Below are 21,413 nucleotides of genomic sequence, written 5' to 3'. Positions count from 1 at the left end.
GGCTAGAACCAATACATCGTACCCCGTATGTATCTTACTCATACGCAGGTGAAAGGCATTTTGGCTATGGCGTCGTGCTGGTGTGGGTTATTTTCTACTTTTCTATTTTTGTTTCATCTTACTTTGCTACTCCTTGCTTCAACTTTTAACATGCTCTCTACAGCTGTACTATGTAGAGCATACGGAGCACCTACTCTTGATCCATACTCTTTCTGACTGCCTTGTCCACCTGTCGACCTTGCACTCTTCGTAGGTACAAGAGGCCACACCGAACAATGCACGACGCATTCCATCACCGACCGCTTTCGACAAGTTACATGAAGGAGGTACAGCGTACTATGTAGTGATTTACACAGCCTTCTTGGTCCGGACCCTCTCACCCCCCTACTATGTACGGCTCGTACGTCTACTGCAATATCTGTCAATCTGGCTTTGTCGCCACCACCCGGCTGTGATATGCGATACATAGCATGCCTTTGCATGCTCTCCTTTCTCTTCTCCCACCTCCTCCTTCTCTTCCTCCATCCACACGGCGCGTCCAAATTCAGCCACCCAATCCCGCTTTCGAGCCAGCCGCTCTCTGTGTCCAACATTTTCCTCCTTTCCCTTCTCTTCCCCAATGCGACTTCGCTAGGAGAACCCGCTCCACTCGTACGTCCACGCTTCCTCTCTCTTTCCTTCACCTGGCCGTCTTTTTCTTTTTTCCTGTTGATTCACCCGGCGCAAACCGTTTGCGTGAAACGCAAACGCATGGCCACATACGTCGTATAGATGCAATCACTAGCCCGCAGAGGGGCGCCCCCCATGTGGAACAGTGCCGTCTCATTCGCCGACAGCCACCAGAGGCGTAATATAAGATACCACGAGTACTCCGTACGGAGTACGTATCCGTATCTTTCTACGTCGTATGTAGACGCTTGCCGGGGGGCACGGGGTCACAGAGAGTATCATCAATCCTTTCCCCCCCCCGCAAAGGCCAACCAACAGAAATAAACAGGTCTCGGGCCAGCCTGTTTATCTGTTTCTTTCTCCTTTTTTCGCCCATCGCCCCATGAACATCCGAGAACGATTCGGATTTGCATTTTCAAGACAGAACCAAAAGACACATCCGACAAAGGTAAGATACGAACACGGCAGCACTCGGAGGCAAACCCGCACGTATCCACTGTTGCCGCCAGCACTGTCTTTCTGCCTTCACTGGCTCGGCGTCTGCATGACTGGAGGCGTCCTAGACTGAAGCCGGCCGAGCTGCCTTTTCCTTCGCTGCCGTGTCGTAATCAGCCCATCACGCACGCGCCAGCATAGTCCGAAAGAACGATGTGCAGTGTATGGAGTAGCAGAAACAGCAGCAGCAGCCATCCGCCAAGAGAACGAGGCAGCCTTCCAGGCGTCCATACGCCGAGTCCATGCGCTGAGTGCGCAAGCGCCATCATTTCGAACCCATGCACTGGCTTCTTGCACGAGACAGCCGCCACGTTCCTACCGCTGTCCGTGTGAAAAGCTGGCCTTCCATCCCCTGCCCGCCGACAATCGAGCTTCGCCCTTGTCCGCATGGGCACAAGTGAAGGCGTACTAAAGTTTGGGAATAGGCTTGATCGGTCTCCTGCGCAATTTACGGTGCACAGCTGCCTCAGGAACTAGGGTAAAAGGCAAAGAAAATACCTGCAAAGCCAAGGATACCGCACAAAGGCGGAAGACGAGGCAAATGAGAAAAACGGGATGCCCACACACCCTTTCCTCTGCTGGTACGGAGTACTACTATGTATGTAGTCTCCTGCAGAAATCCTACTGGAAAATACTTGGACAAGGGCGAAGAGGAGAGCGAATGCGCCTGAAATCGGTCGGCCTTTGGCATGGTGACCAATTGCAGTCGGGCAGCGCAACTCTGCTCTTGCTCCTATGTACCAACGTATCATTCCCCCGCTTTTCTCGCTGTAGACGCTATCTCTTTGTGCATGGCAGGAACCCCAGCCTGTGGGAAGGGGGAAAAAGGGCATTACGGAGTACACCTTTTGAGATGCAATCCCCGTAATACGCGTTGGGAACAGTTGGCAATCTTTTTTTTTTACGAGCACTGCTTTTCGCCATGGCACGCCGCCGGCCTATTCGTTATGCGTTTTGCCACCTCGGCCAGAGAAAGACGGAAGCGCCAGATGGGCACGAAGTACGGGAGGATGGACATGTGCCTTTTGCCATGTATCCTGTTCGCCCCATCATCGCAGGCAGGACCCTCCCAATAGGAACGTCATATGATCGGAAGCCGCATTGCAGACAGGCAGCTTGCTGCACGAGCAGTCTCGGGCGAACTTCTGGATTCATCGTTGCTGGAAAGGCAGCCCTGGGGCTCCCGACATTCCCAGCCTGTCTAACTCCGTAATACGTGTATGTTCCTCGGAGCAGGAGTGCCCGGCCCACTAATGCATGCCCACCATGCCCTTTGCCTGGGCCTAAAAAAACCACGCAACCACGCAACCACCCCAGCGAGCGCCGGCGCTCCAGGCCCGCTAAATGCGGCAGGTCCTCTCCACCACAAGAGACACCACTTCGCTGACATTGGCTGCGAGAAATCACAGCGTTTCTGCACGCTCCGTAGCAGTAGCGCTCAGCCGTTGCAAATGTTGCGAACATGACACTCTCTCTGTACGAGTATCCGTACCCGTGCGCTTTTCCATGGCAGGACATTGCATACCATGCATCCTATTACGCTCCGTATGAGGAAATTCGCTGGCCCTCCCTGTATTCCCCCCCCCCCCCTTGCCGGAGCTGACAGCATGCAACGTACGACGTGAGAAGACGAGCTCGGTACATGCATGCGTCGTGGTAGTTTCTTACATAGTATCTTAGTAAATGTAAAAGTAGACACTGGCTGGTGTGTTCAGATCGTGATCCACTGTCCGAGAAAAAAAAAAAAAGATATCCTAGCTCAGCTAAGACGGGTTTTTACGCCGCGTCACAGCGCAATATCTTGCGCTCATAAAAAGCTACGGAGCACTTGTCTCGTCCCATCCACCGACACACTCAAGAACACCACTCCGGGCGGAGGCTAAGGCACCGCGAGGCCGCCATACTACTCCGTAAGTCTGTAGCTCGCTCATTTTCTCCTGATTACGAGTTTTCCTTATCCATGCACTTCCCAGCACACATGCCACACCCCGCCCCCCTTCTTTAAGCGCTAGCCGAGCGCAAAATAAGCAGAGCGGGCCAAAGAAGAACTTGGCCACTCTCGTCTCTGGTTTTCCCTTGGATCAGCCCTCTTTGCTTTTGGACAGCCAGACCAGGAAGGGCAACAAAAGAGGAGGAAAAAAAAGCATTCTCACCTGCATCGGCCAATGCATGACTTCACGAGTCGGCTCCAACCCACACACCCCCCCTTTCCCCCTTCCCCCTTGATACGAGACGAGATCGACCATCGTAATCCTGTGCCAGAATCTGGTGACGTGAAGGCCTCCTAGCCTACATGTGTGCTAGATAGAACACGAGACGATATCATATGGAGCACGGCACCAAAAGGACCGTTTCGATACGGACGCTCTCCGTGCCGGCCTGCATGGCTGCATGGCAGGATACGAAAGTATCCGTAGATGAGATGTTTAAGATTTGTTACAGTTACCAGATGCTGTGCTTGTACTGTTTGGTTACTATTAGTTTCCTTGTTGTCGTAGAAATAGACGTCCATTCCTCGGTGGCAGGCGAGAAATCCATTTATAATTTAGTCAAGAGAAAGGTCATGTTTGCAGAGCTGTAGACCACTTTTGCATGTGCTCGGGCGGACGTGTCTTGCCGTAGTAACCCGGCCTGCCCTTTTGCGGGCGGGGGCGGCGATTCTTGCTACATAGTAAGATACGAGTACGGAGCACTAAGGTATCTTAATATGTACGGAGTATTCGTAGGGGGACTGTATTAATATAATGCTCAGACGAAGTGACTGTGCAGGAAGATCTTAACCGCTTTCTGCAGCGACTTAGATGACGGCCTGAGAGATGGCTCTTGCAGTCCACAGTGATTTGCGCTTCTGTCTGGCCATGCGTATTACAGCAGAAGTAAGCGACTGGCAACTTGCTGCCGTATAACGAGGACGATGCGAGTTCTATTACGTGCACCATTTGACCAGGAGCCGCTTGGGCATGACACAGGAGTCACAACGGGCATAGCCTGTTCTGCAAGAGTGGCGGCACACCTCCAAAAGCAGCTGCATTCATGACAAAAAAGGATGCTGTGCCGCCGAGTATTGCTAAGTCGATCGCGGCCTGTCTGTGTACTCATCTGGTAAGCCTTGAATGTCTTGTTGGTCTCGCCAGCTCGTTGCACCCAGCGACATGACTTGCATGCCAGAGAGAGATGAAGGCGAATCAAAAAGAAAGCATATGATAGCACAGGTAAGGTAAGATACTACATAGTACATAGAAGTAGCTGAGCTGCAAGACGAACGAAGAAACTGGCCAGAAGACAGCCCCACTGAAGCAGAGGCTAGGCCCAAACGGAGTATGAATAGATAAACCCCTCTCTACTGTACCTCTCCATGTAATATCCACCCCCCTCGCCGACAGGAGGACTAAAAGATGAGGTCGCTGCGCCAGCGAAGTGAACACAGACCTGTCTACATAGTATTACCAATACTCCATACGCTCTCTTCCTCATCGAACAGTGGCGTTGCTAGCCTGAAGAGGAAAGAGTATCTCCAAAGGGGTGACTCTCTGGCGTAGGGGAAGAGGCCGGCCGGTCGCTAGGATCCAGAATGGACACCTACGACGTACATCACGCTGCGCTTTGCTATGGGCGTGGCCGGACCTGTTCTTTGTCTCCTTCGGGCGCTACAGGGACAGGGTGCGCGTACGTGGTAGATATGCGTCAATGCAGCCAATACGGGAGTGTAGAGGACAGAACCCCGAAAGACACACAGTACGGGTGAGATACTCCGTGCTCTCTCGTCTTGCACGAATGCGGGCACGGAGGGCCTGATATTACGGATGTTCCAAGCCACAGGAGCAACGCGCCATGGCTCACCCTGGGCGGCCAACGAGAAGCCGTGCCCAGACAAGGCAGGCACGACCAGGGGGAGGGGTGCCGAAAAGATGCCACAAGATTGGGTGAGTAATGGATACCTACCTTGTGCTGACAGGACGGCTGTACCAGACAGAGAGTACCGAGTACAGCGACTTTTCGCATCGTGCCTTCCCAGACTGCCTGGTTCTCTCTGCACGCAGCAGTCTGTAATCTGCAGTCTGTGTTGTTTTGTTGAGTACGGAGTACGCATATAACTATGTGTGTACGCGGTGCTGCCAGCAGCCCCTCTGCTCCTCGCTCTGCGATCAACGAGATTGCTCGTACTCGCTACTCGCTCTCGTCGCTTTCGTCGCTCTCCTCACGGCTTCTTTGCCAACTCCCTTGCGTTCTCTCTGCGCAGTGGAGCACGACGCCGGTCGTCTCCCGCTGACCTTTTTCCCCTTTTATTTTTCTGCGCTACCTTTTGTCGGCAACTCCACACTGAGAGCTTCCCACCAACAGGATTCCACCCAACAAGGAAACCCCAAATGGACCCAGTTCGCCTCTGATACCTCCTGCCATACAAGCAGTATATTGCTCGCTATCACTGACTCGTAGTCTCGTACGCGGTACTGTGTAGCTGTGCGCGCCTCGTATTGTCGCAATAAAAACAGCACCGGCAGCAGGCGCGATCCCGGCTGTCTCGCCTTCTGCCGCAATGGGAAGGAAGGGCAGGGAAGGGCGGAAACGGAGGAAACGGAAGGGGTGGGAAACGGACAGACACAGGACGAGGCAGAGCCGGATCCCATGCAATCAAGATAGGAAAGGCCTCTCTCCGTCGACCTCTGTTCTCTCGCTCATAATTTTATTTCTCGCCCTTTGCCGCGGTCAGCCTAGCTCAATCCAACGTACCCTCCCGGCCTTCCCTTCCTCCCTGTCTTCCTCCACCGACCGTTGCCTCCTCTGATTCGACCCTTGTCCTCGAAAATAGCAAACTACCACGGCAGAAAGCTCTTGTATACTCGTACACCCCCTCCGAGGTACCTAGGTATTTCGCAGCGTACAGACTGCTGGTATCTTTTTTTTTTTTTTTTTTTTTTTTTATTGGCAGCCTTCGATACACACTGGCCCGACTTCTTTCGACGTCGTGGTCATCACCTCCACATCCTCCACAATCACCTCCCCACTACCTTGCTACGGGTACGAGTACTTCACTAATTGCATTCTATGTCGACTTCTCTCTGTCTTCCTCTCCTTTGATCGCCGGTCTCTTGCCACTTCCTTTCAACAAATTTTACTATTCCTATCCGCTCTGCTACTATTCTTTTTCTTCGCTCCCTCCTACCTCCTTCACCTCTCCTCTCTTTTGTTTCGGCACGCCCTCCTTACGTCTTGTACGCCTGGCACTACGATTCTGTTCCCACATACAGCTAATTGCGTCTTCTGTCTCCTCCCAGGCCGAGCGCCAGTCGCCAGCACCAGCTTCCAGAACGAACGACCACAACACGACGATCTCCTTGTGCTCGCCCTGTTGGCAAGGAGAAACTGTCTTCAAATCGGCTCCGCCGACAATGGGAGCGATATCCACCTAGAGAGTGGACTAGGGCGAGCCCCGAACCGGCAACCACCGATACTTTTGCATGTTTGCGAGATCTTTGAAAGAGCTCGACGAACAGACAGGCAACGAGGCACTTGGATTGAGGAGCACACGCAGATTTTTGACGTTGACGCCAATTCTGCCTGCATCCTGCCACCAGCTTCTTTTCACCTCTTCAATGACGTGAACGTCAAATCGACAGCTTAGAAATCGTTGTGGTGTTTACCCTGGCAACCATTACTTCCATGCTTGACTTATAAAAGGACCCATTCAGGACTTCGCCTATTTACTCTTGCCTCCCACAGATGTATTCGCATTCTGTGCCCTTGAGTCTACCACGAACTATCCTTCGCTTCTCTCCGTCGACGAGGTCCAGCCAAGCCTGGCGCATCCCCCATTCGCTGTCTCTTGATCGAACCGAGCTCAACTCAGCCGGCAACACTGGACGATCAGTCGCCACCTTTCCCAGTGGTCTGCAGACGCCCCCAGGCGACTGTGACAACGGTGCTATGGGTACTACCTACCAACCCCCATTGGCAGGCTACGATGACCGACACGGCCCGGCATATCCTGCCTCTTACTCCTCCAAGCTGCTCTCCGACGCCGACCGGAAACGCACGATCCTGAGCGACCTCACAAACTCCGCAGCAATCGGCAATGGTCGGAGCAACAGCAGCAACAGCTTCAGAACCGACAGCACCTATACCATAGATCACGAGCAGTACGCTGGCGCCGTATCGACAATGCCCCAACCGCTACAGCCTCAGGGCTACGGTCAGCCCCAGACCCTCTTTACCCAGCAACGGCTGCTGCAGAAACAGGCAGACAGTGCCGTTCTCCCTGGACCCAGCCTAGCTCTGCCGCCCGTGACTTCGGCATCGGCTCGAGATAGCTCTCAGACAGCACTGGCAGCCCATGCCTTCTCCGGCTATCCGGCTCGTCCATTAACACCAACCAGCTCGAAGTCTGCTATTCCGTCACACCCGGCGGGCCGTTCGCCCATCACCATCTCAGATCAAGATTCTGCTTGCATGGTGATGCACAGTTTAGAGGTTCCCAAGTGCATCAGCCCCGCTGGAGGGAACTTGGCAGCTTTCACCGCAGAGGTAAATCGAGTCCGACCCCCCCTTTGCCCACTGGCTGCCTTGCCTGCTAACGCCACACAGTTGACGTGTCTGTTTTGGTTCGAATCCCCGGTTGTATACCAACTAGCCGACAATATGGAAATGATTCCTCAGGAAGTGTGGATCCCGCGGATCTGCGCAAACGCCATTCCGAACCCGAGCTTCAAGGCGTGGGTCAGCCGGATTCTCACGACGACACAGGTGACGCAAAATGTGGTCTTCCTGGCCCTGCTCTTCATCTACCGGCTGAAGTCGTTGAACCCGATGGTGCGAGGCAAACCAGGCAGCGAGTTCCGCCTTCTGACGGTGGCTCTGATGCTGGGCAACAAATGTGAGCAGACGACGGTGCCTCTGGCAACAGTCCGCGTAGGCTTGGCTTGGCTTGGCTAACACGAGAACTGTGCAGTTTTGGACGACAATACCTATACCAACAAGACATGGTCAGATGTGTCTACCCTGAACGTCAAGGACATCCATGTTATGGAGGTGGAGTTTCTGAGCAACATGCGCTACAGTCTACTGGTGTCTGCAACCGAATGGAAGGAATGGTTGGTCAAGCTAGCCAAGTTCCGCATATACTACGAACGCGCATCTACAACGTCAGCAGTATCGCCCCACTCTGCCGCCTCACCCCAGCGGCCAATTGCGTCTCCTGCCGCGTCTCCGACTGGGGCCCAGCAGAGCGTGCACAGCTTCGGCACCGGATCGGGCGTGCCTCCGATGTATGACTCCTCGAGCTGTTCTCCGACTGCCCGGCCGTTCTACGCGAGCAGCAACACGGAGATGGCACCGCAGCAGTCGTGGCCGGTGCCATATGCAAGCACGCAGGCTGTCTCTCCGCTGGCAATGAAGTCGGACATGAACGCATTCGGCAAGAGGTCGCATGCCCATGATGACCCCACGGAGCCACCGCCAAAGCGGCTTGTCCGGCCCGGTCTACCGCCAACGGTCACGTCTCTCGGGTCCGTTATGCCAATGTCGAGCCAGGCGACCGATCCATTCAGCACCATGGCGTCGACTGGATCAAGCGGGCCTGTGGCCGAGACCATGCGGCTGCCGGTGCCTCACCTGACGCTCAACACAAACACAGCACAGACGCAGATACCTGGCCCGGGATCGGCTATCGGGTCATACCAGCCGGCACAGAGCAACCTGTCACTGCCACCGCTCGCGCATGGCATGCGTGCTATGGCGACGGTGTATCCTTCGAACAGCGGAGCGATCTCGACATCTGTCGGAGCGGGAGTCGGTGCATTGCCTGCTCCGTCGACAGTGAACGGCGTGGCGGGCGGGGCGTCCTTCCCGGCCAAGCTTTCCATGATGACGACGGCAGGCTCAAGCGTAGCTGTGCCGCCGGCGACGACACTCGGCGTTACGGGCGGGTCGACACCTACGGCGTATGCGGCGCCTTCGTTTGGGACGCCGACCAAGCGGATGAGCCCGCTGAATGCTCTGACGCCGAGCGTGGCCTCTGTGTATGCTGCGGCACCGACGTCGTCGCCGCTCACGGACAGCTTTCCGCACATGGCGTCGGCACACACGCCGATCTCGCACTCACCGTCAATCTACCTGCAGCAGCGGGCGAGTCCGTACCGTCCGATCCGCAATGTGCATATGCTGCTAAATCCTCCGCCATCGTCGAGTCTGCAGGAATACCAGGCCAACGGTGCGCTGCTGATTCCGCCGACGCAGATGTACTACCAGCCACTGGGACGGCGAAACGATCTGCGGTCGGGGATTGTGCCGGAGTTCCAGGGGCTATCATATGGGGGATCGGCGATGCGGCAGGGACTGGCTCTGACTCCAGCCCAGGCGCTGCAACAGCAAGCAATGCAGCACTTGCAGCCGATGCATTCGATGCACTCGATGCAACCGATGCAGTCTATGCAACCGATACAGCCAATGCAGTCGATGTCGATGCAACCAATGCAGTCGATGCAGCCGTTGCAGATGCACTTCCGAGAGGTGCGAGGCCAGCCTGTTCAGCATCTCCAGGCACAAGCACAAGGCTACGCACCTCAGCAGCCGCACCCGACGCAATACGGGCATAATTCCTATTCGAACTAGAGGCGGCCGACAGCCTTCAGCGGCTGCAGGACTTTTTGTGATGCTTATATACCCTTTCTTCTTTTCTTCGAATTCGTTTTTTTTTTTCTGTTTCCTGTCAATGGCATTGTCTGCCCTGCTGCATCAAGATGGCGTTCTGGTGCAAGGAGAGGGCCGGCCATGCTACAAGTTCGAGGCATACATACAACTTCGGGTCCAAAGACTTCTAATGGCCCCAGCCCTGCTTTAGGCGAGGCAGGCAAAGAGGGCGGTACTACGACAGGGACAGGGGTTCTCCGGGGACCTAGAATAGCATATGATGGGACGTCATACAGACCAGAATCCTTGCATGGAGTGGAGTTTAGATGACGGCATGTACAGTACGTATTGCGACCTGTGATGGTCTCTCAATGAGATGTGTGGACGAGGCTGGTCTATTATACGCCAAAGAGCACGTGCAAAATCACGTGACTGTTGACTAGCGTTGCGGCCCCTGGCGCGATCATTTAGGGTCCGTGCGCTAGTGCAAGTCCAGTTATGGTAAGGCTTTCTGTGAGGTGAGGAGCAATGTGTACAACGTATGAAGTACTCCGTACGGAGTATTGTTATCTGCCCCCAGCTATCGCACGAGCAGAAGCCCCTACGCAGTACTCCGTACAGCGCTCGTATCTTACCGGAGACGGGTGGGATCCACAGCTGGCGGAGGAGGCCATTACGAGAACAAGACGCGATAGCCAACGAGAAGCGGTGAACGGGGATTGGGAGGGGCGCATCCTGCAGACGCATGGATCTGTGGTTATGGTTTTAATTGTCGCTCCAAGGTGAAGTACATGGTAGCGTGGCCACGGCATTTATTGCGTTTTAATATACGGAGTGTTTTATTTGGCGAAAATAGAGGCGGCTGGGGGGGGGAAGGAACGAGTTTCACGGTGTCACAGCCAATTGGCGCTTGTAGAGACGTGCTCTACCTTTATTTGTCTGTTTGACCTTTTTCTTTCACCTCGAGGCCCCCCCAAATCCCCATATTCCCATCCCCATCTAAACCTTGCAGCCTATTGCGTCTTGGGACCGTCGTCCGGGGCTCGACTGGGTCCGTCGATTTATTGAAGTCGGTTTCGCCTCTTGCCTGCAGAGAGACAGCGCAGCAGCCGTGTTTTTGCGCGTGTTGCCCCAACGCCCATTCGATTTGGACGAGTTGGGTTTTTGGGTTTGTGGTCGGGCCTGTGACTCTCTGTCGTCTCGCCGTCTGTCGTCTCAATTTCTTCTCTTGTTTTCTGCTCTGTCTCTCTCTCTCTCTTTCTCTCTCTCTCGTCTCAATCCTCGCCCCTCTCGTCGCCCCTCCTTCTCCCCTGTCGGCTGTCCTGTTCTGTCCTCTCTCTCTGCTCTCTCCACACCCTGATCCACACGCCATGGGCTTTCTGGACATTGACGGTGGCTCGGTGGTGTCGCGACGCAGCGCGCACTACCGGTCGCCGTCCTCGTCGTCCAAGCACAAGCACAAGCACGGCAGCAGCCGGGACGGCGACCGGGAGCGAGAGCGTGACCGCAGCCGGACACGAGCGACGGCTCCGACGAACCGCACCTTTTTCGGGCTCGAAAGCGTCAACAACAAGGGTCACGGCCGGCACGCGAGGGCGAGCAGCAGCCTGTACGAGTACGTCGAGGAGGCAGAGTCGAAAAAGCACAGCGCCGGCCACCACAGCCACAGCCGCAGCCGCAGCCGTTCGCCTGCCGGTTTTGGTGCCGGCTTCTTTGCTCAGCCCAACGGCAGCGCGCGTTCCGTCTTCTCGTCCTCAGGCGTCGGTGGCCGGCCGGCCGGCGCATCGTTTTATCGGCGCTCGCCGCGCTCCGGTTTTTTGCACCGCACCTACCGCAAGCTGCGCCGCCTGCTGCGCGACCTGCTCTACTACGCCAAGAAACACCCGCTCAAGGTCTTTCTGCTGGCCGTCATGCCACTCCTCACCGGCGGCGCTCTGGCGGCACTGCTCGCCCGCTTTGGCCTGCGTCTGCCGCCTGCTATTGCGCGCATGCTCGGCTTCGGCGTTCGCGCTGCTGCCGCGTCCAGCGACAGCATCGGCGTCGTCAGCGATGCTGTCCGCATGGCTTCCGTCACCGGCGCCGCGTCCGGGTCTGCTGCAAGTGCCGGTGCTGGCGTCGGCGCCAGTCGCAACCTCCGACACCCCCCGGCCCAGCAGCGCGACTACTTCCGCGCCAGCCGTGCTGCTGCTAGTTCCACTACCGGTACCGACTTTTACGGCAGCGACAGCACCAGCAGCCATGGCCGCAGTGGCGGCGGCTGGGGTGCTAGTCTCGCCCGGTTCTTCTCCTGACGTGTGAGAGATGCTGAGCTGCTGATGTGCTGGAATTGTGCCGAAAACGGTTGGATACCACGTCGTTTGGGATGATAATGTTTACACGTCTGTCTTGTTTGTACTTGTATGTTTGTATTCAATCAATCAATTTGGGCATCGTTCAAAATCTGTCTTCGTCTAGCCACCCTTGTTTTAGCCATCCTTCCAAACGCCATCCTACTTGGCCCGTCTCCGACGGCTCGGCTGCACGCTGGGACTGCTGTTGCGCGTCCTGCTGGTCTTGTGCTTGGACGCCATCGCCGTCGACGAGCTGCGCATCGACTTCTTCGCCTTGGACTCTTGTACCGGCCGCAGCTCCGGCTCCCGTTCCCTGTCCCGTTCACGATCCCGTTCACGGTCCCGTTCCCGCCCATCTGCCCCGGCCTCCGAGTCCGACTCGCTCGCATGGACAATGGCCTCCCGTCCACGCCGTCTGGACAACCCGTCATCGACCATCCGAGTCTGCGACTGTGTGTGGTCCACCACTGACCGACGCCGCCTGTCCCCCATGTCTTCGTCGCCGCTCGCTGTCTCGTCCTGACCGCTCGACTCCGACACCTCGTACAGCAACGGGTCTACGCGGCTCCGGGCTGTAGTGGCAGCCACTGCTGGCCCGCCGAACCGCTCTACCGCCGCTGCCACCGACCCATAGTACGGCGTCTGTGTTTCTCCCGTCATGAACAGAAACGGATTGACATTGCCCTGCGATGCGGTCGGGTCAGACACGTGTCGGGCTGCCGCTGCTGTCGATGCCGTCGCCGCTCCGCTGCCACGCAGGTACGCATAGGTAAAGGGAGACGCGCTGCGTCGCCGGTCCGATCCACCGACACCGCTGGCCATCGAGAGCGGTCGTGGCGGCGGAAGCTGGCCCTTGGGCGGATACACTTCGCTCTTCGGCCGTTCCTCGCGCTCAAATGCCCCAGGCACGCGACGTGCTTCGCCCTTGTCGTCCCCCGACAGAAGTGGCGACGGCGGCCTCCCGATTGTGCGCATCGCCGGAAAGTCCAGATGCGCCAGCGGAATCGCTACCCGCTCTCTCTCGTCTTTCCTCCCTTTCTTCTCCTTCTTCGCCTTTCGCCGCTTCTTCTGCTGCTCCAGTCGCTGCAGCCGCTCCTTGTGCCGTCCCAGAGCCGTCAGCTCCTTCTTGCTCAGCTTCACCTGGGCCTTGTCCTTGGCCTTGGCTCGCTCTATACGGGCCATGGCCTTGGCCAAGGCCGCCTTTTCTTCCTCGCCCGGCTCGCTGATGTCCGACTCGGAGTCTGAGTTCTCAGACGTCGACTCCGACTCGGAGCTGTCGTCATCCTTGTCCGAGCCTGATTCTGCCTGCATCAATCTCCCTCGCCGCCGGGTCACTCCCGCATCCGCTGAAAATGCATCCGAAACGCCCTGTCCCCGGTGCCTTCTTGCTAGGCTGGCCTTCCCTTTTCTGCCACTGCCGCCGCCACCGCCGCCGTCGCCGCTGCTGCTGCTCTCCACCTCCTCCACCACGCGGCTGCCGCTGGTGAAGGAACTCCAAATGTCCTTGTCGCTGATATAAGAATCCCGGTTGTTGTTCTTGCCCGCTCGGGCGCCGCGCTTGGATGGTCTTCCCCAGGAGGGGCTGTGTTTGGGAGCACGTGGCCGACCATCTAGACCACCTCCCCAGAAAAAGCCTCGTCGATGGGCTTGTCCATAAAAGACGCATGACCAATGATCACCACGCCGCTGGCCCCGATCAGCCAGGCGATGGTGGCAAACGGCGACGAGATGAGCCCGATCGGGATGGCGATGACGTAGAGACCGGTGTACAGCTGCGACGTCGACGCCCGGAACGTGCCGATCTCGAGGTCATTGCCGTCCAGCTTGCCGATGAGGAACATGCCCAGGACGACAAAGATGATGTCGAAGAGCAGCCACCAGTTGGTCAGCAGCGTGTAGATGCAGAGCATCAAAAACACGATCGCGTAGTTGCTCGAAAAATGCCCCAGATTGTAGTTGACGCGCGACTGCATCTCCGCAAAGTTCTCCGGCTTCGAAATCCGCTTGACGTCGAAGAACTCAGTCAGGGGCCGCAGGTTGGAGAACCGCGTGGCCAGCGACGTCGACCGCACGCTCGCGAAGCGGTCGCCGAAGTTGAACCGCGACGTGATCATGTCGAGCGGGATCTGTATGCGCGACATCTTGGTCCGGGAGGCAGGCTCTCAAAAGGTGAAGAAGAGAGAAGGCAGAAAACAGAAAACGGAAAACAGAAGGCGGGATGGAATAGACGGTGAGAAATAGCAGCCTATCTATATGCAGACGCGATTCTAGCCGATAAACATCCACGCCAGCTGAGAAAACGGTGCTAAATGCGCTGAAGAGGAGGGAGGAGCAGAAAGTCCTATTGGCGGCTTGAGCAAGGCGGAGCGGCTAAAGAGAGTGAGAGGACGCGAGAGAGCGAGAGCACGGAGAAGCTGGCGAAAAAGTACTGGAGAAGGAGGGAAAAGAGAGAAGAGATGGCCAGAGGAAAGCACAGGCGAAATTCGTGCATAATAGCGCACAGCCACTGTATCTTGAGTGGTTACGTGTTGGACGGCCCTATTAACAGGCAGCAGTTTGTTACGGAGTACTCCGTATTACTGGAGTACGGAGTACAGTACGGAGTACTCGTAAGTAAGATACTCCTTCCAGCCATTCATCGTCACGTGTCCGCTGAAGCTGTTGCCCAGACAGCTCTGCTGCAACGCAGGCGCTTGTCGTATCCTAAACTCGGCAGTTTCACCACTGCCTGCTCCTTCCTGCATAGGTGGCTTGTTTGCCCCTGTGCCATGGGGACTTGCGGCGCTAGTCAGCTACGAAATTAGAGTTTACTGGCCAGAAAATGGGCGGGAAAAAAGCTGCGCTGCTGATTTGGCATCTGTTCGTCCAGACCTCTTTTCCATCCGTTTTTTTTGTGTCCTCGACAGCCGGTCTTGTCCTTTTTGTTGCTTTCCTGTACGGCGTATCCGTTGTCCTAGCTGCGTCTCCTACATTCTTCCCGCCCAAACTATGCGAGCATGAGGCTCTCGACGCTTGTGTTTGGCCTTCTGGCCGTCGTCGCTCCCGTCATGGCCTCCTGGTCGAAAGAAGGTATGTCCGTGTGGTCGTTCCCATTGTCGGTCGTCTGTCCGTCCGCTCACGCCCGTGGCCAGACCAGGAGATCTTCCGTGTGCGGGACGAGCTGGCCGGGGCTCTTGGCGCCGACGTCAGCTTTTACGACTTTGTCGGCGTGGCCGCCTCGGCCTCCGTGGACGAGATCAACAAGGCGTACCGCAAGCGGTCCCGCTCGCTACACCCGGACAAGGTGAAGCAGCAGCTGGCCGCCGAGCTGGCCGGCAAGACCAAGAAACACGCCGCCGCCGGAAGCGGAAGCGCGGCCAAGCCCAAGGGACCCTCGGCTGCCGAAGTCCGCGCTGCCATCAAGAAGGCCTCGGACATGCAGGCGCGCCTCAGCATCGTGGCCAACATCCTGCGCGGCTCTGGGCGTGACCGCTACGACCACTTCTTGGCCAACGGCTTCCCCGTCTGGAAGGGCACGGGCTACTACTACAACCGCTACCGTCCCGGCTTCGGCACCGTCCTCTTCGGCCTCTTCGTCTTTGTCGGCGGTGCTGCTCACTACGTCGCCCTGTATACCGGCTGGAAGCGCCAGCGCGATTTTATGGATCGCTACGTCCGGCATGCCCGCCGCAGCGCCTGGGGCGACAGCCTGGGTTTGGATCTCAGCTCCGCTGCTGTAGCTACTGCTGCTGCTTCTGCGGCTGCTCCTGTCCCCGAAGACGATGCCGCCCCCGCGGCTGCCCTCAACCGCAAGCAGCGCCGCATGCAGGAGCGCGAGTCCAGGCGCGAGGACCAGCGCGGCGGCACCGCCAGCTCCGGCCGTCGCAGCGTCGTCGCCCGCAAGACCGGTCGCTCCACAGCTGCCGCCACCGCTTCGGCTTCGGCTCACGCTAGCGGTACCGCCACGCCCGTCACTTCGCCCACCGGCGGACCGACTGGGGTCAAGAAGCGCGTCGTGGCCCAGAACGGCAAGGTCCTGGTCGTCGACTCGCTCGGCGACGTGTATCTCGAGCAGGTCGACGACGACGGCAACGTGGAAGAACTGCTGCTCGATGTAAGCAAACTGCCCCCCCAAACAAACAGATAAAGCTGTTCTAACTCTGCTAGATCAACTCCATCCACCCTCCCACCTTCCGGGACACGGCCGTGTACCGGTTGCCGGCCTGGCTGTACGTCCTGACCGTCGGTCGAGTACTTTCCGGCAAGCAGGAAAGCAGTAGCTACAAGCCAATTGCTGCGGCTGACGACGAGAACGATGTGGACGACGAGGCTTCGTCCGCCGGCAAGGAGACCCCCAGCACCGACTCCAACGAGGAGTTTGAGCTCCTCGGCACGTCCACCGAGTCGCTGGGCCGCGCCCGCGTCTCGGGCAGCAACAACGGCAAGGCCGTCAGACGCAAGGGCAAGCGGTAAGCCTCGACGCCATCTGACCTTTTGGGCAACACAGAAAAGCCAGATCCGAAAGGGACGCCCTGACAAGGACGGCCGCAAGCAAACATTCGTCTAGCATCAAGGATCTAAAAATCATAGTGTACGCTAGAATTGCTACTGGTGTGTGCTTGCACGTGTTGGCCTATAGCTTCTATGATATTGGCACTTAAGGCATTGGCTATGCCCTCGGTCATACAAAAATGAACCCCTAAAATAAAGTTATGCAAAAGCTATGCAAAAAGCGTCTCACATCTCCATCGCACCGCTGTCTCGCATGGCCATGAGCTTGCCATACTGGTTCTCCATATCCGTGCAGGCCAGGTGGCTCTGGGGAGGCCACGACGCCCGACCGGACATGTCCAGCCGGTTGTTGTAGACCGGGTCGGTGCGGAGGGCCACACCTGCGGAGCGCGGGATGCACGAATCGTCCGAAGCCGAGGTTTGGTACTCCCGGCGCGCGAGCTCCTCGTAGCCAGACATCATATAGGGCTCCGTATAGCTGTGCGAAGTCGACTGGACCCAGCGGCCGCTGCCGTCCTGCTGCGTGGTGAAGTGTTGCTGTGACGCTACGGGAACGGCCGTACCGTCCAGGCTCATCACCTCGTTGTCCGCCATGCCGTCCGTCGTCGGAGGGCAGATCCGCCACAGCTGCATGATGTAGTCACGACGGTCTGGCGTGGACATGCGAAACAGCGCTAGCTGCACGGCAGTCAGGCGCGACGGGTCGATGCCGTGCTGTCTAAGAAGGGCCTCGGCAGCCTGCTGCTCCGGGTCGACGAGCTCTTCCTGTTGCTGGTATTGTCGCTGCAGCATGTGAGCAGAATGGGTATAGTGTTGCGAGATGGAATAGGAGATCTTGGGCGGCAAAGGCGTCTGTTCCTCCACAGGCGCAGGCACAGCCACAGGGATGGGATTGAGCGTCAGATTCCTGGCCAGCAGAGCTGCAAGGTCATCGTAGCCCTGCATGGTCGTTGTGGTAGACTGAACGGCAAACATAGTAGAGAGGAGCGCAGTGCAAAGCCTGTGCTCGTGTTAGCAGAAGCTGGCCGTGTATGTGAGACGCCCGCCTTCCACGTGTGTACCAATGGCAGCAGTGAAAGCAGAGTCTTCTCTAAAAGGTCGAAACACGCCTCTGATATCAGATGTATATATGTACCAGGAAAGACGAGTGTGCGTATAGAGTGGTCTTCCGACTTCCCCAAAACGGAACGAGTCTGATAATTGGTGTTTTTATTTTGGCTATGCTATATGAACTTCCAAACAGGTGCAGTTTCTGGCTGCCAGCAGGAAGAAGCGATCCGAGAAAGCAGATCAGAACAGACAGGAGAAGGACGACGGCAGTCGGTATATAAAGCAGAGGCAGATAAGGCAAACGAGGGGGTTGTCGGATGGACTGATAAAAAAGAGGTGAATAATACTACTAGCGGCTACGCCACCATCATGGAGGGGAAGCAAAGAGGGTCCAGGCGAGGTGGGGGAGGGTCATCACGTTGGTAGGAGCGACCGGACTCGACGCTTGTGTCGTGGTTCCGTGAAAACGGGCAAGTGACGTGGACGCTCTCCTGCTCGGGCAAGAGCGACCGGGGAACCAGAGGACCACGATTCCTCTTTGGTCTTCGTCCGCTGTCTGCCGGCAACTCGCAGCCTGAAGACAGTTACATTGCACACCGTAACAGCTCGTATCTGACGATCAGGTCCACTTGGGCCTCTCCTTCTAAGAAACTAGACGTCGTAGCCCCTCGTTGGGCTCGAGACAGCCGTTGGGCAGACAGACAGCAAAGCGAGGAGCAGTCATGAGGTTGCGTCTTTTACGTCGCCACAAGATAGGAGAGCTCCTGCCAAGTTACTCGCCACGCCTCCAGGCACGTGACCCGGCCAGCGTGTAGACTGAGCCCATACTCTGTAGACAGCGTTAAGATATGTCTTCTACGAGTACCTGAGAAGGGCCACAATCATACCGACCCCCCTGTACTTTGCGCGTGGTGCACGTGTAAGATACTGACAAGTATGGTCTGGGCGGGGCTCTGAGAGGGTGGACACCGGCTGCAGTGATGTCGGTGCCTCCCTCGCGCTACAGCGTCTCGATTTTGGCTTGATGACGTTGTGGCCGGTGGCAACTATCCGCCGTCAGGCATCTTCAGCCGGGACCGTCTTCGCCAGCGACTTTTTGCCTGCCCCGACATTCGTCTCCGACACGCATCGATATTGAGCGGCTGCCACACACGAGCTTTCCGTCTCGCTCTCGCTCGTGCTTTCTCGCTCTGCTGCTGCTGCTGCTGCTAAATCTTCTGCGGCCTGCTCCCAAGATGGCACGGGCAGCTCCGCCAGACTATTGTGAGCCGACCCTGTTTGGGTGGACTGGATCACGTTGCTCATCACGACCACAGATGCCGTTCTCGAGGTGTCGGACAAGGCAACCGCCCAGCAGATCCGCGATGCCTACAAGCGGTGAGTCTGTACGAGCAGTGGTGTGGACGGGGCGACCTGGTCGACGATGCTGATTCTGTGTTGGGCAGTGCCGCCCTAAAGTCCCACCCCGACCGCGTGCCTGCCGACAGCCCGGAGCGCAAGCGGCGCACGGAGCGCTTCCAGCTGGTCAACGACGCCTACTACGCGCTCTCGGACGCCGGCCGGCGCCAGGAGTACGACACGCAGCGGCGGCTGTATGGCGTGCGCGACAACGGCCGCGGCGGCGGGGCCTCGTGGGCCTGGGATCATTTCCCGCAGCCGGCGACGGGCAGCGATGGGCGCCAGGCGAGCCCGGAGGAGGCGCGGCAGCGCACGGAGGAAGCCCAGTTCGCCGACGTCTTCGAGGAGATGATGCGCGAGGAGGGCATGGCCGAGCAAGAGGACGCCAACGGCGGCGGCAGCACCAGCACCGGGTCGACTGGGAACATCTGGGGCGTGCTGGGCGGCATTAGCGGCGGCGCCCTCGGCTTCATCGTGGCCAACGTACCCGGGATGATGGCCGGTGCCGTGGCCGGAAACCGGCTGGGCGCCATCCGCGACACCAAGGGCAAGAGCGTCTACGCCGTCTTCCAGGAGCTGCCGTCTGACGATCGGGCTCGCCTGCTCAGCCAGCTGGCTATGCGCGTGCTCAGTCACACGGTGGGTGTGTGAGCGTGTTGGCGATGATGGGGGCTGTTTGATGCATGGTATATTTTCCCCGTTGGAAGGCGCTTTTTACTGGATTTGCTACAGTCCGACAGCCGCTATGCCCTTTGTACTTGGACATGTTTATAGATAGCCATGGAAGAAAAAGACCAAGAACAAAATACGAGTAAATATGGGAAAAGTAAGACGGAGAGGCCAAAAGAGCCCAACTTGCACGTGACTCGCCCCTCCGAGCTTTAGGCAACAGGCCTGGTGCCTTGCAGCGATCACCGATTTTGTCAGCTACTCGAGAATGGTCTAGCAATGCGGGGCATTTTCTGAGCCGCAAACAAAACCGCTCTTCTGCCCGACGACAGCAACGGAAGCAGGACGAACAGATCTCCAGGAGCGCTGCCAGACACCCAGACAAACAAGCATTTTTGCGTCGGACAGCCGCAGCCATGTCGAAAGTGGTGGCCATCAGCTCGCCGGCCCATTTCGACGGTCTTCTGAAGACGTCCAAGATTGTGGTGGCCGACTGTGCGTTGCCGGCCTGTCTTTGTATTTTTGTTTTGCTCAACGACCTCGCCTGCTAACGCTGCCGGCAGTCTTTGCGGAGTGGTGCGTCCCCTGCCACATGATCGCGCCGGTGTTTGCGCGGCTGGCCGACTCGCTCGCGCGGGACAACGTGGTGACGTTTGTCAAGGTCGACACGGAGGCCCACAAGGCGATCTCGGAGGCGTACCGCGTGACCTCGTTGCCGACGTTTGTGCTGTTTCGAGACGGGAAGGTGATTGACCGGGTGCAGGGTGCGGACCCGAAGCGGCTGGAGGCCCTGGCCACGAAGCTGGTGCAGGAGGCCAGCACGGCCGGGTCTTCGTCTGGATCCGGGTCCGGGTCCGGGTCGAGCCCCTGGCTCGGGGCTGCGCTGCCGCGTGGTTACGGCGACATCACGGACCAGGTAGAGGTGACGCGGTGCGAGCTGCTCAACGTGGACCCGGCGACCGGCAGCGTGCGGGTGCTCTTTGCCCCGGGCGGGCCGGGCAGCGACGAGCAGGACTGGATCGAGAGCGACACGGATGAGCAGATCATGCTGTTTGTGCCGTTCATGTCGATGGTCAAGCTGCACACGCTGCAGATCACGTCGCTGCCGGGCTCGGACGGCGAGACGGCGCGGCCGCGGCTGATCAAGCTCTTCAGCAACACGCCGCACAACCTGGGCTTCGACGAGGCCGAGGACACGGTGGCGACGCAGGAGGTCGAGCTGGGCGAGGCCGACTGGAACGCGGACGGGACGGCCTCGATCGGACTGCGCTTTGTCAAGTTCCAAAAGGTCAACACGCTGGTGGTCTTTGTGGTGTCGGCCGACGGCGACGGCGACAAGGTGCGACTGGACCGGCTGCGGCTGATTGGCGAGTCGGGCGAGAAGCGGGAGATGGGCAAGCTGGAGAAGATTGGCGACGAGCTGGGCGAGTAGGCGGACCCGCACGGCATCAGAACGATAATGAAGCAGCCACAGCGACGACGTCCCCCCCTTTTTTTGCCACACAAGGTCACACTTGGCTGCGTTGCTTCCTACGAGAGCGAGAGCGAGAGAGATGACATGGGCTTTGGTCATGCTCTCGGATCTGTGCGTGTGGGCTCGAAAAACCCCACAGCTTATATACGAAATAGACAGATGGACAGGCAATATTGCCAAGGTCGTGCCGAGAACATGTAATCTAGGCCAGC

The 21,413-nt window shown here is 57.7% G+C and overlaps 7 protein-coding genes across 7 annotated transcripts; 5 read left to right on the top strand and 2 right to left on the bottom strand.

Annotated features, from left to right (window-relative positions):
- Window positions 1-6,885: 6,885 nt before the first annotated feature.
- Window positions 6,886-9,771, top strand: CMQ_107 (cyclin-related 2; the record flags this gene model as incomplete). Its single annotated transcript, XM_014313729.1, has 3 exons — window positions 6,886-7,686; window positions 7,747-8,035; window positions 8,111-9,771. 3 exons carry the CDS (start codon window positions 6,886-6,888, stop codon window positions 9,769-9,771), a joined length of 2,751 nt encoding a protein of 916 aa, XP_014169204.1.
- A 1,388-nt stretch (window positions 9,772-11,159) lies between these two features.
- On the top strand, window positions 11,160-12,080 carry CMQ_229 (uncharacterized protein; the record flags this gene model as incomplete). The annotated part of the gene is made up of 1 exon (XM_014313851.1): window positions 11,160-12,080. The coding sequence occupies one exon, from the start codon at window positions 11,160-11,162 to the stop codon at window positions 12,078-12,080; it is 921 nt and encodes a 306-aa protein (XP_014169326.1).
- A 198-nt stretch (window positions 12,081-12,278) lies between these two features.
- On the bottom strand, window positions 12,279-14,260 carry CMQ_51 (prenylated rab acceptor 1; the record flags this gene model as incomplete). Its single annotated transcript, XM_014313990.1, has 2 exons — window positions 12,279-13,676; window positions 13,739-14,260. 2 exons carry the CDS (start codon window positions 14,258-14,260, stop codon window positions 12,279-12,281), a joined length of 1,920 nt encoding a protein of 639 aa, XP_014169465.1.
- An 855-nt stretch (window positions 14,261-15,115) lies between these two features.
- On the top strand, window positions 15,116-16,759 carry CMQ_241 (endoplasmic reticulum domain containing protein; the record flags this gene model as incomplete). The annotated part of the gene is made up of 4 exons (XM_014313863.1): window positions 15,116-15,188; window positions 15,251-16,212; window positions 16,266-16,567; window positions 16,738-16,759. 4 exons carry the CDS (start codon window positions 15,116-15,118, stop codon window positions 16,757-16,759), a joined length of 1,359 nt encoding a protein of 452 aa, XP_014169338.1.
- Window positions 16,760-16,835: 76 nt separating this feature from the next.
- On the bottom strand, window positions 16,836-17,555 carry CMQ_344 (uncharacterized protein; the record flags this gene model as incomplete). The annotated part of the gene is made up of 1 exon (XM_014313717.1): window positions 16,836-17,555. One exon carries the CDS (start codon window positions 17,553-17,555, stop codon window positions 16,836-16,838), a length of 720 nt encoding a protein of 239 aa, XP_014169192.1.
- A 1,340-nt stretch (window positions 17,556-18,895) lies between these two features.
- Window positions 18,896-19,709, top strand: CMQ_78 (chaperone; the record flags this gene model as incomplete). Its single annotated transcript, XM_014314017.1, has 3 exons — window positions 18,896-18,923; window positions 18,977-19,037; window positions 19,106-19,709. The coding sequence occupies 3 exons, from the start codon at window positions 18,896-18,898 to the stop codon at window positions 19,707-19,709; spliced, it is 693 nt and encodes a 230-aa protein (XP_014169492.1).
- Window positions 19,710-20,143: 434 nt separating this feature from the next.
- CMQ_62 (proteasome-interacting thioredoxin protein) lies at window positions 20,144-21,159 on the top strand (the record flags this gene model as incomplete). The annotated part of the gene is made up of 2 exons (XM_014314001.1): window positions 20,144-20,222; window positions 20,291-21,159. The coding sequence occupies 2 exons, from the start codon at window positions 20,144-20,146 to the stop codon at window positions 21,157-21,159; spliced, it is 948 nt and encodes a 315-aa protein (XP_014169476.1).
- Between the last annotated feature and the right edge of the window lie 254 nt (window positions 21,160-21,413).

The sequence above is a fragment of the Grosmannia clavigera genome, assembly GCF_000143105.1.
Source record: "Grosmannia clavigera kw1407 unplaced genomic scaffold GCSC_179, whole genome shotgun sequence".
NCBI lineage: Eukaryota > Fungi > Ascomycota > Sordariomycetes > Ophiostomatales > Ophiostomataceae > Leptographium > Leptographium clavigerum.
Note: the sequence above shows the minus strand (reverse complement) of the source record. Positions and strands in the feature narration are given on the sequence as shown.